The sequence below is a fragment of the Vulpes lagopus genome, chromosome 12, assembly GCF_018345385.1.
Source record: "Vulpes lagopus strain Blue_001 chromosome 12, ASM1834538v1, whole genome shotgun sequence".
Taxonomy (NCBI): domain Eukaryota; kingdom Metazoa; phylum Chordata; class Mammalia; order Carnivora; family Canidae; genus Vulpes; species Vulpes lagopus.
This window is the reverse complement of record NC_054835.1, coordinates 38,816,433-38,834,143: the sequence shown is the minus strand read 5'-3', so window position 1 is coordinate 38,834,143 and position 17,711 is coordinate 38,816,433. Positions and strand designations below refer to the sequence as shown.

The window sequence follows — 17,711 nt, the reverse complement described above, 5'->3', positions numbered from 1 at the left end:
TCTGCTTAATGAAAGACTGTTAAAAGAATGGGAGAAAATATTTGCAAAACGTATCGGAGAAGGATCTAAAATATACAAAGAACTACTAGAACTCAGCAATGAGAATAAACAATCCAAAAAAAAAATGAACAAAGATCTGAATAGACATCTAACCAAAGAAGATATACAAAATAAGAATATGAATAGATGCTCAGCATCAGATGTAATTAGAGAATTTCAGATTAAAACAACAATGAAATACTACTATATACCTATTAGAATGGCAAAATCCGAACAACTGAAAATACCAAAAGTTGGTGAGGATGAGAAGCATCAAGAACATACTCATTGCTGGTGAGAATGAAAAATGGTAAATTAATTTGGGAGATGGTTTGGCAGTTTCTTATAAAACTAAACATAATCTTCCCATACAATCCAGCTATCATGTTCCTAGGGTATTTGTGCAATTGAGTTGAAAACTTAAGTCCACACAAAAACCTGCACACAAATGTTTACAGCAGCTTTATTCATAATCTCCAAAAACTGGAAGCAACCTTCCATGTATGTCCTTCATACATCCATACAATGAGATATTGTTCAGCAATAAAAAATAATCAAGTCACAAAAAAGACATGTAGGAACCTTAAATGCATATTGCTAAGTGAAAGAAGCCAGCCTGAAAAGCCTACATACTGCATAATTCCAAGTACATGACATTTTAGCAAAGGCAGAACTATAAAGACAATAAAAAAGTCAGTCGTGTCAACAGTTCTGGAGCAAGAGCAAGATGAATAGGTAAAGCACAGGGGATTTTTAGGGTGGTGCAACTATTCTGTATGAAACTGTAATGGTAAACACAAGGTACTATGCATTTGTCAAAACCCATAGAACTGTATAATACAAAGAATGAACCTTAATGTAAACTATGAACTATAGTTAATAATAGTATCAATGTTGGTTCATTAATTGTAACAAATGTATCACACTGATGCAAGAGGTTAACAGTAGGGGAAATTGGGGAAGGGGGAGGGACATGAGCTGGAGTAAGTATATAGAACTCTATTTAATATCTGCTCAGTTATCTATAAATCTGAAACTGTATTTTCAAAACAAATTATTTTAAAAACAAACTAAAAGCAAAGGGACCAAAGGAAATAAGTTTTTTGGTTCTAATTACAAAGGTAATATACATGCCTTTATATCATATCAGAGTGATTTCAAACAAATTAATATTATAGAAAGTATAAAGTTTTTATTATGTTATCCTTTGCTACTCTTCTTGACCTTAATATAGTCTTAAGTACAGAGCAACAGATTCAGTTTCTAAACAGCAAAACATATTTCATTGAAAAACATCCGCTAATACTTTCCTTTGTACACTGGAGATATTAAATTCCTTCTTAGAAATGCCAAGTCAACTATTTTTTAAAGTTTCTAAAATGTATGTTTTCCAATGTTTTGGTCTTACTGATCTTACTTAATGGATCTTTGATGCTCCGGGATGTGAACAAATTATCTTATGTTCCCCACCTCCACAAGCAAGGAACATACTTTCACCTCTAGTCTTCATATTACAATTTTTGTTTGAAGTTTATGCACAAGATTTAGCTCCATAAATACGGACGGAAACGCAGTTCTGACAAGTAACATCAACATCAGGACTAAAAGTCCCAGGACTACAAACCACTGCAGAGGAAAAAACACGGAGTAGATTACCATCATTTCAGTTAGAGGTATTTTATACCAGTAATATAAATCTGCTTTCAGTATCACAGTGTTTCTATACCTTTATTATACTGAGTAATGTTCACCAATTAAGTTGTGGAAGATTATTTATGAGTTTGAAACATTGTAATTTCATGATCTTAAAGGTAGGAGAAAGTTAGGATCCTATTTTTCCCTTTAAAATCAGCATTTTACAGTATCTTCTGCAGTGCCCCACTTATGAGTTCCTATTTCTAATTTTCTACTTTCTATTTCCAATTCTGTTTCCTAGGTAGGACCATTCTGTTGTTTTCCTTCATAGCATAGCAGCTTAACTCAGAACACTATGGAAATGTTTTATAACACAGAAGAATGCATTAGGAAGAATTAATATACATAACGATACTTAGAAATTTAGACTTTGAATTTTTACTTCCCTTTAACTAAATAGAACATTTTGTGAAAGAACCACTATATTCAATAATCCTAAGGTAATTATTCATCTATTCTTCTGACTACATAACCTAAATATTTAGATAGTTATATTTTATAATTACCGCAACAGCTAGCGCAATTACTGTGTAGACCATCATTTTTTCCAAAGCCTGGACGACAGCTATCCAAACGTACTACTTGAAAACTGTGGTCCACAAAGTGCATAGCAGGTATAGTTTTATTAAAGTCGTGGTAGTAAATGTATGCTTGGCTCCGGAAAAATTCTTCTATCCGATCTCTTGCCTAAGATTTTAAAATACCAGAAAGAAGTACAATTACTAAACTGTGAACCAAATTTATCCCCCTGTAACAGAGGCAATGAAACATAGTATAAGCATGTCATGCTATATCCAACAGATGAATTCCTGAAAAGTTGTGTTAATACTAAAATTAATCTAGCCTTGACCTTATTCAATTGTCAGTTCATATGTACAATATTTAAGAAAAATTAAATTGAGGTTTAAATTATTTGCAGCATGTCTACTCCATGAGAGTTCATTATTTCTAATTCTAAAGAGCCAAACAAAATAGAAACCAAAACTGTTCTCTAATCAGTATTAGAAACCAATGATGTAAATTTTATTTTATTTTTTTGAACACAGGCTTTATTTATTTATTTATTTTTAAAGATTTTATTTATTTATTCATGAGAGACAGAGAGAGGCAGAGACATAGGAAGAGGGAGAAGCAGGCTCCCTGTGGGGAGCCTGATGCAGAACTCGATCCCCGGACCTTAGGATCATGTCCTGAGCCAAAGGTATATGCTCAACCACTAAGCCACCCAGGTGTCCCTGAAAACAGAGCTTAATAATAACTAATATTAACTGAATTCTTTCCATAAGCCATGTACAATATTAAGGGTATGGGCTCAGGACTAGATCAGGAGAGTAATTTTTTAGACTATGTCCTTAGCCTCTGAGAATGGCAGAGGGGAAAGCAACTATTATGACCAACATAGATACAATTTTGGAAGAAATACTGGTTTAACCTAGGATTACATGATTGTGGGGCTGTTCTTCAAGTTGCTGCTTAGTTACCACTTGAGAAACAAAAACCAGGGATCCATTCTTCCATCAGAGAAAAAATACGTACTATTAACCTGGGGAGCTATGTATTATTCTAAGTGTATTATTCCAAAACAAAACATCTTGAAATAGGCAAGACTCTCACAATCTCTGCTTAAAAAACTGAAACAAAAATCAATAATGCTTCACATTTTTTAAAATAATAATTTAAATCTATTTGCTAGAATGCCTATTATTAATAAATACAACATGGAAAAATCGATTTTTGAAGAAACTTTTAAATTAGTAAAATGAAATATTTACAAAAATTTTTACATAGCTTTCCTAACTATTCAAATACTTTCCCCCTACGTTGAAATTCTCACCTGGAGGATATTATGATTAGTGGTATCTTCACAATCAACAGAATCCTTGCATGCACCTTTCCACCCTGGTGCAAAAGGATTGACTAGAGAGGAAAAAAATGGTATCTTCACAAAAGAATTCTAAAAAATTCCAAACATTCCAATAAAGCTTTAAATGCTGAATTCAGTATGCATGCATGCATGTGTTTAAACTATCTAATCCTAGTAATAAAGTGTACAATTTGAATAATTTATACATTATGATTTCACTCCATCTGGGGGCTAATCAAAGTAACTACAAGGCTTTAAAATTAATGGAAATAAATTTGGTTTTGTTCCGCCCTTTTATTAAGTTCTTCTAAAAAATACAAATTAAATTTTATAAGAATTTATAAATTAAATATTAGCTGCATAGTATGTATAAAATGATATCAACTTCTAAAAGATGAGTAACAATATTGGGGTGCCTGATTGGCTCAGTCTATAGAGCATGCAACTCTTGATCTCAGGGTTGTGAATTCAAGCCCCACATTGGGTTTGGACCCTATTTTAAAAAATAAAATGAATAAAAAATAAAAGATAAGCAACAATATATTACTGTTAAGGTAAATAATTAATTGTTCATTTTTAAACCTTAATCAGGCTAGAATCAACAGTACACTTTAGTGCTTAACAAATATTGTAATGCCTACTATTTGCAAGACATCTCAAATTAAAGAAGTGTTAAATTTTTTTTCTTACCTTGAAAAGCTATAAATAGCTCATGTAGGAGGCCATGTTTTGGAATTTTAACAAAATGGCATTTATATGATGGTTCTATGATATGGCATGACAAATCAGAGATTAAATTATCCAAGATTTTCTTCAGCACTCTAAAAAGCAGGTCATTATATCTTCCTTCACAAGACTTTGTGGTAAAACGTACAGCCATCTGATATGAATAATCAGGTTCCCGATAGGCTTTAAGAAAAAGATGAGAATAAAAACAATTGTGCTTACCATTAATTTCCTCTACCAAACAATTTGCAAATAACATGTAATATTAAATCACATTAATCTTGCAAATCAACATAGAAACTTATCTAATAAAATGTTTTATCAGTTTGTCCTCAAAAAATACACAAAACTAGTAAATTTAATGAAAAAAAGTTGTTTTCATCTGGTATGTTATCTACTCAGTACAAGAGAAGAAATGGCTGAATGTATAGATAAGTTAACAGTATCAAAAAAAAATAAGATGGAGAAATGTCTTAATTTGCAGAAAGTGTCACTGTTGTCAACATAGGCCAGTGAAAAGGATTATCAATTTGCTTTTATAGAATTAAACATCAGTTTTAAATTACCTGGCAAATTGTGATAAAGTAGATTGTGCATGCACACCTAGATGGTAGAAAGCAGGAGGCTGAAAGAGGATTATTTAGGACACACACTATCCAGATGTCAATTTAAGAGTTTGTGTGGTCAAATATGCTAAAATACTCCGTAAGTCATGATGATTATATACAACAGACTCATTTTCACTAAATGAAGAGACCATTCACTTAATTCTTATCCAAGCTAAATGTGTAAGTTAAAATGTGCCCATATTCTTACCAAAGATCAGAAAGTCATATCTTTGCTTTACTATACTTTCTTCTTGGGTTTCTGCTCTGACAGTCTTATAAGAAAGAGTACACGTGTAAAGTCCAGACAAAGCCTCCAGAAAATCTTTCACCTTCAGCTTTCCTGTTTTAGTTATATTTATTCGATCATTTACTAAACAGAAATAGTAAATTAGTTATTTAACATATAACAATTCAAATATTATTTAGTAAACTTGGGGTTACAAATGAATACAAAAATGAAAAAATGGACTATTTAACCTCAAGAATTCAAAAAAATCTTAATTCTGTTATTACTCTCTGGAAAACCACATAAGTACAGTTTTAAAATATATTTTGGGGGCAGCCCGGGTTGCTCAGTGGTTTAGTGCTGCCTTCCGCCCAGGGCGTGATCCTGGAGATCCGGGATAGAGTCCCACATTGGGCTCCCTGCATGGAGCCTGCTTCTCCTTCTGCCTGTGTCTCTGCCTCTCTCTCTGTGTGTGTCTCTCATGCGTAAATAAATAAAATCTTAAAATATACATACATATATATATAGGTATATATTTTTTGGTTTACTTTAGCTCATTTCTTGGCCTTTAATTTCAATTGATTTATGTTGATAATTTAGTAAATGAGATCACACTGCTCTGTCATACTACACAATTTCCTCACATAAGACAGAAATTAATAATGCTAATATTCCAAGACACTCTTCTAACATCATGAAGAATTACATATTCAATACTTTATCTCCAACGTAGATGCTATAAAGATAATTTTTAGGTTTTATAAAAACTTTTGAACTAATATAGCTCTGGGAAGTAGGATACAAAAATTACTGCTTCAGTTTTTTCATAAAGAGAAAATAAAGCACAGATGAAGATATGATTTGTTATATCTAAATATGGAGCAAGTGAAACTGCAGTTGAAATTAAATTTCAGTTTGTTCAATCCAATAAGTGACAGTGCTTTTCTCTTTAAAAAAAAAGTCCCCATCATTTAAAAAGAAGATACTAGATCAAATAAATTACCTGTTAATGGCTTTTCATTAGGCCCAATCCATAAGTAGGTGGGGTCCACTGTTTCTTTTTTAGCACGTCTAAAATCCATACAGGCAAGGATTGGGCTATTGTGATGTAATTTTACATATATTTTCACTATGACAAAATAAAATAATATAAAGCAAAATTAAATTAAGAAATATAGTTCCTAACATTTTGGCCCCAAAGACACACTGATTAGTTCTTTTTGAATTTCAGTATTTTGAAAATCCGCGTATGATTATAACATTGAGAATGCTAACATAAATTCCTTCTTAAGTTTTTAAAACTCTAGACTGATAGTCCATATTCTTTTTTGTGATATTATAGTTTTATTATAAAAATGTACATGATATATTTGGTTCATCTTAATGCACAGATTCAGAACTCACTTAAATCACAATTTTTTGAAGGGTTAGTGGAATCAATTTACAGGTCAGAAAATGATTTGAAATTGGTTGTGAAACTATTCTCAAGATGATCATTGTCATCCCTAAAAGGAACTTGATATTTATCTACAAATGCCCTCTTTGGGGGACAATAATTAAACTTATATGGGGGCATACTAGAGAGGTTTTCTGTAATTACCTATTTTGTTTCAAATCTAATAGAGGCAGCAATACTCTACTTAGAACCAATGCAGTCCCACAAGATATTGATTTGAAAGTCTACTGAGGGATGCCTGGGTGGCTCAGTGGTTTAGTGTCTGCTTTGGCTCGGGGCGTGATCCCAGGGTCCTGGGATAGAGTCCAACATCAGGCTCAAGGCAAGCAGCCTGCTTCTCCTTCTGCCTGTCTCTGCCTCTCTCTGTCTCTCTCATGAATAAATAAAATCTTAAAAAAGAAAAGAAAGTCTACTGAATGCCAGGGTCTAAACCTTAAAAGAAGACACCAAACCACAATTTGGGTGTTGGAGAAAAGAGGGGCTCCAAACACGGAGAGATCCCAAAATAAGACAAATGCCGTGAACTGGCCCCAAATTATCTAAAAGTCAGCTACGTGACTAATTTTCCTCGGAGAGTGTGGGAAAGAGTCATCACAGTGATAAAGGACATTAGAGCTGAGCCTTAAAGGAGGTGTAGGAGGGACTGCTGGGTGGCTCATTGGTTGAGCAGCTGCCTTGCATGATCCCGTTCCGGGATCCCGGGATCGAGTCCTACATCAGGCTCCCCGCGGGGAGCCTGCTTCTCCCTCTGCCTATGTCTCTGCCTCTCTCTCTGTATATCTCGTGAATAAATAAATAAAATCTTTAGGAAAAAAAAAAAAAAAAGGACTGTAGGAGCTCCAAATAGAGGGACTTGCAGCCCTGGAAATGACTCTGAGTGGGCCTCGCAGGTTGCAAAGCAGCGGAGACGCCTGGCAGTGAGGTGGCATCGAGAAAATCTTGGAATGAATCCGAGCTGCGTGGCTTTAGGCCAGATGATACACACTCAGGCATCGCTGTAAGGATGAAATGACGCGAGTGCCAAGCACCAGGTGGACGTTCAATGAACTTTCTCTCCCTTTCCCTCCGCTGGAAGAGCCTTTAGTAGGTCCACTGCACACCAGGCTCTTCTGATAGACTCTTCAGGTGAAGAGGTCCTCAGTACCTGGGTGTCCGGGTCTGCCATAAATGAAGCCTTTCCCGGTGCGTTCAGAAGAACGCTGCCATCCAACTGTGGAAGAAAGAAACCAGTGACTTTAGGTAGAAGAAGAGTGGGAGCTCAGAGTGGGGCAGGGCAAAGTGAAGCGGAACGGGCAGGACTGGGAAGAGGGGCCAGACTGAGGGTGGGGGACAGGGGAGAGGGGGGCAGAGGGAGGAGCCCCACCTCCAGTGAGGTACCAGAGCACCGCGGAGAGTAGGACCCACGCTCGCATCACGGCTCAGGGGCTAGCGTCGAGGGAGGCGTCGAGGGGCGGGCTCCTTCCTACCTCAGCCCAGGCCCAGCGCCTCCCCATCTCTCCTCCACAGAGCGGAGCAAACCGCCGGGGTCAGCTCCCCTACCGGTCCCTAGCTACAGTGGGAGCGGACGCGCAGGAGAGCGCATGCGCGCTCTGGGGCCTCTCACGCGCGTGCGCGCGCGCGTGCGCAGGAGGGAGTGGGCGCATGCTGGGCCCGAGCGTGGGAGGCGAACGCCTCAACCACGCGTGCGCACGCGACTACCCTCGTGTGAGCGCCTCGCGCCTGGCACCATTTTCCCGCGCTCTCTGTGACCGAGCTCTCTGAGTAGCCACGCCCCTTCCCAAGTTAAGGAACGGGTAATGTTAAAGAAGCCAAGCCTTCGCGTTTCAGTTACTTTCTTTTCTGGAAGCTGAAGCGATCCACCAGAGGAACACTGTGGATCCCAAGTGGGACGATGGGGTAAGGCGAATAAGGATGCAATTACATTAGAATCGGAGGGAGGGAGACGCATGTGAGAATTTCCTCCTAGTAGGAAGCAAAGAGCTTGTGCGAATTTCCCGTTCCTTGCTCCTCCTGAATTCTGCCTGAAGTTGTGTGTGGCATCTTTTCCAAACTCTTCCACCCTATTTTTACCTAGCCGCATTTTGTACCCCTCCCCCCCAAAACGAAGAACCACTCGTGTGCCAAGAAGGCGTTTCCAGCCCTTCCCACACTAGAGGAACATTTCACCTTTCTTTTCTTTCTTTCTTTTTTTTTTTTTTTTTTTTAAGATTTTATTTATTTATTCATGAGAGACACACAGAGAGAGGCAGAGACACAGGCAGAGGGAGAAGCAGGCTCCATGCAGGGAGCCCGACGTGGGACTTGGTCCCTGGTCTCCAGGATCCCGCCCTGGACTGAGGGCGGCTCTAAACCGCTGAGCCACCTGGGCTGCCCTCACCTCTATTTTTCACATCAAATATCGAAGGGTGTTGGGAGACCCCCATGCAAATTTACCTAGGGTTGTGAACTAACCTTGCTTTTGAAAATGGGCCCAATCAAGGGGCAGATGGGTGGCTCAATGGTTGAGCCTCTGCTTTTTTGGCTGAGGTCGTGGTCCTGAGCCTGGAATCAAGTCCCACATCAGGCTCCCCACAAGAAGCCCGCTTCTCCCTCTGCCTATGTCTCTGCCTCTCTCTCTCTCTCTCTATCTCTCTGTCTCTCATGAATAAATAAAATCTTTTAAAAAAGAAAAAAGAAAACGGGCCCAGCTGAAAGGCAAGATCTGCCAAGTCTGCTTTTCCCTTAGGGATGGATGGTAGATGAGTCAAGATCACAGAGCTCATGGTTCCTTCTTGGATACCAGTTTAGTGGCCTGTTTGTTGTCTATTTCTTACCAGCGGGACACCCTCTGGGGTGGTTTTGAGTAGGCTGATGGGTAAAGAGACCAAGGTTCAGACAGGGTGCAGAATGATTATTTTGGGTGAGATCAAGAGTTTTCAGTTTTATTTCCTTTGAGCCAAGTCAGTACTTGGACTATCTCAGATAGTCCAGGAGCAACCTTTGTCAGTAATTTCATTTTTAGTCACTGTTAATTATACCTACATAGCTTAAACCATGAGATGTGATTCGGTGAGTCAGATCCACCCAATGGCAGTTACTGTGTCTAGATTCATGGTTTAGTCTCAACTGTTCCCTTCCTTCTTGAGGGAGTGATAATGAAGACAAATTTAGGCATTATCTTTAATTCCCTAGCAGTTCGCCATTCCAGCTTTAGTCAAAGTACATTATAAATCCTAATAGATCCTTATAAATCCCATGTAATAAACTTTGAATAGTGTGAGAAGAGACTTAACCAAATAAGTAGTAGCTATTTGTTGAAAGGACTCGTGCATTCTTTTAAAATAAACTTTTAATCGTAGAACCATTTTAGATCTACAGAAAAAGTGTGAGTACAGAGTTCTTGTGCACTTCCACCTAGTTTTCCCTACTCTTGACATCTAACATTAGTACATTTCTCAAAATTAATGAACCAGAGTTGATACATTACTGTCAAATAAGGTATACATTTTATTTAGATTTCTTAATTTTTACTTAATGTCCTTTTCATGTTCCAGAATCTCATCCAGATTCCCACACTACATTAAGTCCTCAGGTCTCCTTAGGTTCTTCTTGGCTGTGACAGTTTCTCAGACATTTCTTGTTTTTGATAACCTTGAAAGTTAATGACAATTTTTTTTTTTTTTTTAGTTAATGACAATTTTGATGACATTACTTGACTTTAACTGGTTAGATACTTTGTAGAATGCCTCTCTATTAAAATTTGACTGATGTTTTCTCTTATTATACTAAGGCTATAGATTTTGGGGTGGAAGACTATAAAGTGCCATTCCCATTATATCACATTAAGGGTACATACTATCAACACATTTTATCACTGTTGATGTTACGCTGATCACCTGGCTAAGGTAGTGTTTGTCAGGTTTCTCTACTTGAAAATTACTCTTTCCGTCCCTTTTATACTGTATTCTTTGGAAGGAAGTCACTATAGGAAGCCCATATTTAAGGAGTGGGGATTTATGCTCCACCTCCTTAACGGTGGAGTAGCTACATAAATTATTTCATCCATCTACTTTTTATCTATTCCCTTAAGTACCATTCTCTGGAGTCTGAAATTCTCCATTTTGAACTAATTACTTATAGAGTAGTAACACGTCCCACTGCTTAAGTATAATAACAGTTTTTACATCCTTTTAATAACCAAATAACTATTCATCCTTAAACCATCCCTGTGAAATTTTACAGTTCCTCTTCTGCTACTTTTGATGTGCTATTTTTGCTTTTAGAAACTAACAAACAACAAATTTCCCCTTTCAATACTATAATTAGACCTGGTGTTTAGAGTATTTCTCCAAAATTGATATCATCCTGTGGAACTCCAACCCATGCAATCTACCAAGATACTACCATGGTGTCATAATCTTAAAACAAAGCCAATGTGTTTATTTACTCATTAAAAAAAAAAAAATCACCCACCACACACACACACACACACACACACACACACACACACACATACACACACATATATATGTATGTTGACCTTCTATACCAAGGCATATTAAAAATAAACTAAAATTCATAAAATCACAACATGTACACTTTAACTTGTAAGTGTGGGGTTTCTGCTGATGCACATCCCCCAACCTCAAGCCTGAAATATATTTTTATACAGTAACAATATAATTTTCTAACAAGGTTGGAAGTTGCCTTTTTGAGAATCATTCACATGTTGTCCAACTCAACACAATATCTTTATAAGGATTTTATATTTGAATCCTTTATAAGGATTCACCAGAACAATGCCCCTTGGACTTCAATGTAAAGAAAAATTCTGCTTTTGAAAAAATGTTATATAGGCACTTCCTCTTTCCTTTTCCTACAGTCAAACTTATGCTTTTACCTCTAAAAGCGGGAAGGATGTTAGGGAAAGATGTTGACTGGTATGTTTCTGTGCAGTAACATCTTTGTTAATTAACTATCTTATCACACACACACCTTAATTCTCTTTACTTACTTTTCTGATACATTATATGTATGTATATGTATTTTTGTAAGCTCAGATCCCATTTAGAAGGCGGAGAGTAGAAAACAAACATGTAAATAGTACTATGTGCATAGTATTTTGTGAGTGGTGGCAAGTAGCTCTCAGAAGGAAAAACAAAAGTAGAGAATTTTTGCTTCCCGAAATGAAAAAGTTAAATTGATAAAAGTGCCCAAATTCTTTTGAGCTGTCTTAGAATTTTCTGAAAACGTGAACCAGGAATTATCATGTGAAAATAAAAACCCAGAGGAGGAAAAATATAATACTTCGAAGGAAGTGAGTTCTCTTTGACGGTATTCATGGCTATCATCCCCTAATCTAGACCAAAAGTTCCAGATCTTGTTAAATTTAAGACAAACCTCTTTGAACTTAAACTTGTAAGAAAACGATCCAGATTTCCCCTCCTCCCACCGTATTACTCTCCCATCTATTATCCTTATTAGATAGACACTGGGACAATTTACTGATGCGCCATTTCTATCCTATCTGGTTCTTGGGTTTCACATTCAAAAGGGGGTTGGAGGTGCGGAACCTCGGGCGCTCCGCGACGATCGTGCTTTAAAGCCGCCGCCAGCCAGCGCCGCTGTAACCCCGCGCACCGGCCGGTCGCCGGCTTCTGCCCCTTTCAATCTGCGCCGACGCGGCGGCCGGATCCCGGGGAGTCCCCGCGCCGGGAATCTCCCGCCAGCTGCGCGCTGCGTCCCGGCGACGGCAGGAGCACGTGGAGCGGCCGGGTAGCCAGAGCGCAGCTCCAGCCCAGCCCAACCCGCCGGCGAGATGGAAGGTGAGCCTCCAGCCCGCTTCTTTTCTAAAGGGTCTTTGAAAAGCTCAACCAGTGCACGCAGCAGGGAGAGTTCTTTCTGAATCTCAGTTTTGCTTCTATTTATTTCTTTTGTCAAGAGTAAATAAGAGGAATTTCAGAAGGCAATGCGTGTTGGTTCTCATACATCTCTTTATATTGCCCTCTTCCAGCCCCCACCTAACTTTGAGAAGTGATAACTTCTCCTCAATTTTGTGTCTTAGGGGTTGTCAGACATGAGGGGTCGACTAGAAGTATGCAGAGGAAGAGTACTTAAGGGGCATCCCTGAAATGGCAGCAGACCTAGGTTGGAGTCACTGATCTTTTTGGATGCTTTTTTCATCCATGGCCTCAAGTGTCCGTTGGAATTATGCTAATCTGAGTGACTTATTTAGAATGAAATGTGAAAGTTTTTCTTTTTTTCTTGTAAGAGTAAATGCTGTCATATGGGAAAGGTAAATATTTTTAAGTGGTTGGCACTGGTGGTTCCCTTGGAACTCTGTCTTCTAATGATCCTTCTTTACCCAAAGCAAAAATCAGACTCAATTAAAAAGTTTCATGTGAATTAATTTTTAAAGTCATGAAACTATCCTGACTTCTCAGAAACTTTCCAGTAGATACTTACTTAGGAAAACTAAAATTTCACACTACAGTTGTAAACTTCTCAATGGTCTTTTCAACAAGTGTTTGTAAAACCTTGAAAATGGCAGCTGCATTTCAAATTGGGGAAGGTGGTGATATTTTGAAGATCAGAATTTGTGCGAAACCTATTCATTCCCTTAATGAGATACTGACACCTAATGAAAACGTTAATTTGATACATATTATGAATAGCATAGGCTTTTTTTTTTCATAAAAATAAAAGGATCTTCTGTTGTCAATGAACCTTGATCTTTGGCAACTCTAAGTCTGGAGTATATGAAGTCATTTAAATTTTATTAAATATTCTGGAACACAAGATACAGGTGGCAGACACCCCCCGCAGTATAATTGAGTGCAATTTTGTGATCCTGGATCCTCAGTTTGTACATGGGTGTGCTTACAATCTTTCTAACTGCCGTGGCCCATATAAATTTTTTCCTTTTAGATAGAATGCCAAACAAGTCAATGAACAGTATGTGTTTAGTATGGATATGGAAACTTTAAAATGGCCATTATAAATAATCCCTCAGGTGTTTTCTTTTATGGAAAACTATGCTTTTAAATTATTTAATTATTGGGGCTTAAAAATAGCTCTTAAAAATTGACATTGTGAATATTTAAAAATGAAGTTTATGAAGTGTAATTGTTAACATGTAAAAGTTTTGTTGGCCAAGAACAGGAAAAAAAATAGGTCACTGTACACTATGAAAAAATAATTTAAAAAACTCATGCTTTGATTATTATAAGTTACTGAATTTGTTTTTGTGGTTATAAATTAATATCCAACACTATTTTTTCTTTTTTTTTAAGATTTTTATTTATTTATTCATGAGAGACACAGAGAAGAGGCAGAGACACAGGCAGAGGGAGAAGCAGACTCCATGCAGGGAGCCCAATGTGGGACTCGATCCCAGGACTCTAGGATCACACCCTGGGTCAAAGGCAGGCGCTAAACCACTGCGCCACCCAGGGATCCCTATTTTTTCTTATTATTAATCATTTCACTTCTCCAGACTAACATACAGAATACTGTAAATCTGTGGAAGCTAGAGTGTTTCCCTGTAAATATTAATACTCCTAAATTCATTTATTTAATGTGAAATAAATTATTAACTAAATAGCATAATTTGGGATAATAATGCCCCTAACAAAGACTTTTAGATAAGCCTGAATAAAGACTCTCTGAATCAAAGAAAGGAATGAAAACTTGTAGAGAATTTGATTTAGAATGTTCAAACTATAAATGGAAAGAAATGGAATATAGAATATAGGCAGTGATCAGTTGTGATTTTAGATGTCTAGATTAAATTTATAGGTCCATAGAGTTGGATGGTATATAGGATAGTTAATGCAAAAACTTCAACACTTAAATGAAAAAATTAAATTAAAAAAAAAAAGGTTAATGATGTGACTTTGGCTGTTCTAACACCAGGTCCTTGAGGACAGAGTAGTTGAAGTAGTAAAAAATCTAGTTCATTATAGCCACCTGAGATTGACTCATCTGGCCTGTGTGTTTAATATTTAAAATATATTGGGATCCCTGGGTGGCGCAGCGGTTTGGCGCCTGCCTTTGGCCCAGGGCGCGATCCTGGAGACCCGGGATCGAATCCCACGTCAGGCTCCCGGTGCATGGAGCCTGCTTCTCCCTCTGCCTGTGTCTCTGCCTCTCTCTCTCTCTCTCTGTGACTATCATAAAAAAAAAAAAAAAAAAAAAAAATGTTAAAAAAAAATATTTAAAATATATTTATATTATCTTGACATTTTGGCCTCAATATACAGAGATTTGACCAATAGTGTGTACCTCTCATTTCTTGGCAGTATAAGAAAGTAGAATATTTTATGGAATACCTTTATTTTCTGCCTTAATATGGTGGTCAAATTAACATGCTACAGTTTATTGTTAAATGTGAGGCTGTTTAGTTAGGCATTCCGACAGCATATAAAATCTTTTTTAAGTTTATTCTTCAACAGACATTTATTGAGACTTTCCATGTGTGAAGATGTCAGATGAAATAAGCTTTTGAAATTGAAATTTTGTCATGTAAAAATGAAAAGTTGATACATATAATAAATCAGAAGCTATAACTTTTTTCTTTTCTCACAATCTGTGATCCTAAATATTTTCTATCCAAAGACTCTTGATGTTGCTAAATTTTGTTACTTGTGTTGTAATAACAGTATTTCTTCTATCTGTTATGGTTGAGAAATGAGGTGGTTCACAAATATGAATTTCATAGGTATTGACATATTTCTTATTTATTATAAAACCTTTCTATTTAAACAATATTGGATAGAGATCTTTCAAATTGTATTTATTACACAACCCTCTGTCTTATAAACAAGATACACAAGAGATAACTTTATCTTGGTGACCCTGGGTCACAATTCTGACCATCTGGTAATGTATTATTATTCTATAATATATTCTCACAGGGGTTTTTAACTTTACAGAGCTGAATGCCCCTACGCTAAATATTCCAGGGTTATTAAACAAATTTTGTCTCCTTCTTGATGTCAGCTTCTGCTTCTTATCACATGGCTTTTGTGGAAGCCATTTTTCATTTCTAAATTCCTTTCTATGCTTTGGATGGTTGAGTTTTACAGAGATATAGACTCAGATGGTGGAGTTTAGTAGCCCTCCATTATGAGCTTAAGGGATGAAATGGTAAAGTTCAAAGGAACAAAAGCTACAGAAGGACCACAGGATCTTGATAGAACATAATTTAGAAAATTCCTGTTTGTGCTTCCTATAATCCAACATGCTATTTCACACTTTCATGTCTTCACTAAATTTTTCCATTCTTTACATGGTTAAGCCTATTCATCCAAGAAGTCTGCTCAGAGCATCATCACCCTGAAGGCTCTGCAGACCTTCTGATGAACTTCTCTGATGACTTCTGGTGGTCACCTTACTGGTCCCTCACCTCCCTCCACCTAAAGGCTAAGAGTCTTTCCTTTATGTGCATATTTCTACCAATTGTATTGAAATTATTTATTGATTTAAATGTTTATTCTCACACTGGTCTTTAAGCTTCTAGAGGGCAGAGAATCTGTGTTATTTTTGTGTGCTCAGTGCCAGGAATAATTCCTGGTTCATAAAAGACTCTTAGAGTTTGCTACATTCAATTAAGAAAATAGTGCTGAAAAACAATTTTTCTTATGTTTATTATTGTGCCTTTTATTTAATTAATTTTTATGAGTAGGAAATTGGTGCTAGCAATTCTTTGATAGAACTCAGAAAATTTTTAAAGTACTTAATTAAATGGTATAACAGAAAAAGAAAGCCAAGAAAACAAAAGTGTAATTGTTTTTTTTGGCTAAACTATCCCTAAAGTCAAATAATTCCTATTAAATTTATATCAGCAGATTTTAGGATCACATATTAGTTCATTAAAATATGGATCAAATATGAGCAGAAATTTGCTTTCTCAATCAGTAAGATATAGATGATGCCATAAAATTAGCATACAACTTTCCACTGATACCTTTTTAATACGTTATTATAAAGTTCTCATTATATTAACTATATATACTCCTTATGTAGGACTAAATGATTATCTTTTTTTTCCTAAATATTTTATTTATTTATTCAAGAGAGGCAGAGACATAGGCAGAGGGAGGAGAAGCAGGCTCCATGCAGGGAGCCCAATGTGGGACTTGATCCTGGGACTCTGGGATCACGCCCTGAGCCAAAGGCAGATGCTCAACCACTGAATTACTCAGGTGTCCCCCTAAAAGATTATTCATAGATCTTTTATCAGACATCCAATTTTAATTGGCTCCTGACTCAAGCTGTATGAGAAGAGCTGAGAGATTAATACAGAAACCTGCCTGTAGTAGGTGCTCAATAAATGATTTTTAAATGCTAAGGATTCATTAATTATTGTGAAAAGAGATCCTAAACATCACAAGGACATAGAGATCACTCTGCTATCTAGCCTTTTAAAAATACAACTCTTTACTAACTGTATATTTATAATAATTAAAAACATAAGGATGACCCTAAGGTCTTTTAATCACTAAAAAAAGATAAAATAATGAAACCAATTATATTTCTATTATATGTAGATTATTTGAGATATTACCTATGCATAACTATTAGTTATTATTACTATATAATTATCAAAACACTTTAGTCCCCAGTGATTTTGAATGGGGTATTTTTTCAGCCTTAATTGAGATCTGTTTTCTGCATCCAAAATTAAAGTTCTTAGAGTCCAAAGTGGTATAGAGTAAATCAAAGTAATATGGAGTTTATCCCGTATTATATTGGATATGTGTTCCACTTAGGAGATATAAAAAATTAGGTATTTAATAATGGATATGAAACAGAATAAAATGCATTTATGGAACAATACTCTTTACTCATTGTCAAAAATTCAAAACCAGCTTACCTCCTGACTTTTTATGTCGAAAGAATTGGCAATGTACCCAAAATTATATTTGTTAATATATGTTCTTAGAGATGAAATTTTTTGGCACATCAGATTATCTGTGGGTTTATACAGGTAACTTTTTTAAAATAAGAGAAATTGAAAATATTTCAATAACATCACCAATGAAACAATACAAAACTATATTTTCTACTTGTAGCTCTTAATAATCTAAAGGTAACTAGATTTCTTGCTTATTTTGT

The 17,711-nt window shown here is 36.4% G+C and overlaps 2 protein-coding genes across 2 annotated transcripts in view; one reads left to right on the top strand and one right to left on the bottom strand.

Moving 5' to 3' along the window:
- Positions 1 to 1,337: 1,337 nt before the first annotated feature.
- Positions 1,338 to 8,077, bottom strand: ZPBP2 (zona pellucida binding protein 2). The gene is made up of 8 exons (XM_041727155.1): positions 7,978 to 8,077; positions 7,759 to 7,824; positions 6,162 to 6,287; positions 5,141 to 5,302; positions 4,289 to 4,507; positions 3,569 to 3,651; positions 2,241 to 2,421; positions 1,338 to 1,665 (listed from the first exon to the last, which is right to left on the bottom strand). The coding sequence occupies exons 1-8, from the start codon at positions 8,024 to 8,026 to the stop codon at positions 1,571 to 1,573; spliced, it is 981 nt and encodes a 326-aa protein (XP_041583089.1). The 5' UTR covers positions 8,027 to 8,077; the 3' UTR covers positions 1,338 to 1,570.
- A 4,155-nt stretch (positions 8,078 to 12,232) lies between these two features.
- The window catches only part of IKZF3 (IKAROS family zinc finger 3), a 91,905-nt gene continuing 86,426 nt past the window's right edge, over positions 12,233 to 17,711 (top strand). The window contains exon 1 of the mRNA XM_041723715.1: positions 12,233 to 12,418. Within this exon, the coding sequence (XP_041579649.1) occupies positions 12,412 to 12,418 (7 nt within the window). The 5' untranslated portion in view covers positions 12,233 to 12,411. The remainder of the gene's footprint in view (positions 12,419 to 17,711) is intronic.

What these genes read in the sequence shown, in the direction of transcription:
- ZPBP2 (XM_041727155.1), bottom strand. Translation starts at nt 8,026, where the DNA reads ATGCGAGCGTGGGTCCTACTCTCCGCGGTGCTCTGGTACCTCACTGGA. An exon ending in GCTCTGGTACCTCACTGGAG is followed by an intron (nt 7,825 to 7,977) that starts GTGGGGCTCCTC and finishes TTTCTTCCACAG; the next exon opens with TTGGATGGCAGCGTTCTTCT. An exon ending in TAATGAAAAGCCATTAACAG is followed by an intron (nt 5,303 to 6,161) that starts GTAATTTATTTG and finishes ATTTCTGTTTAG; the next exon opens with TAAATGATCGAATAAATATA.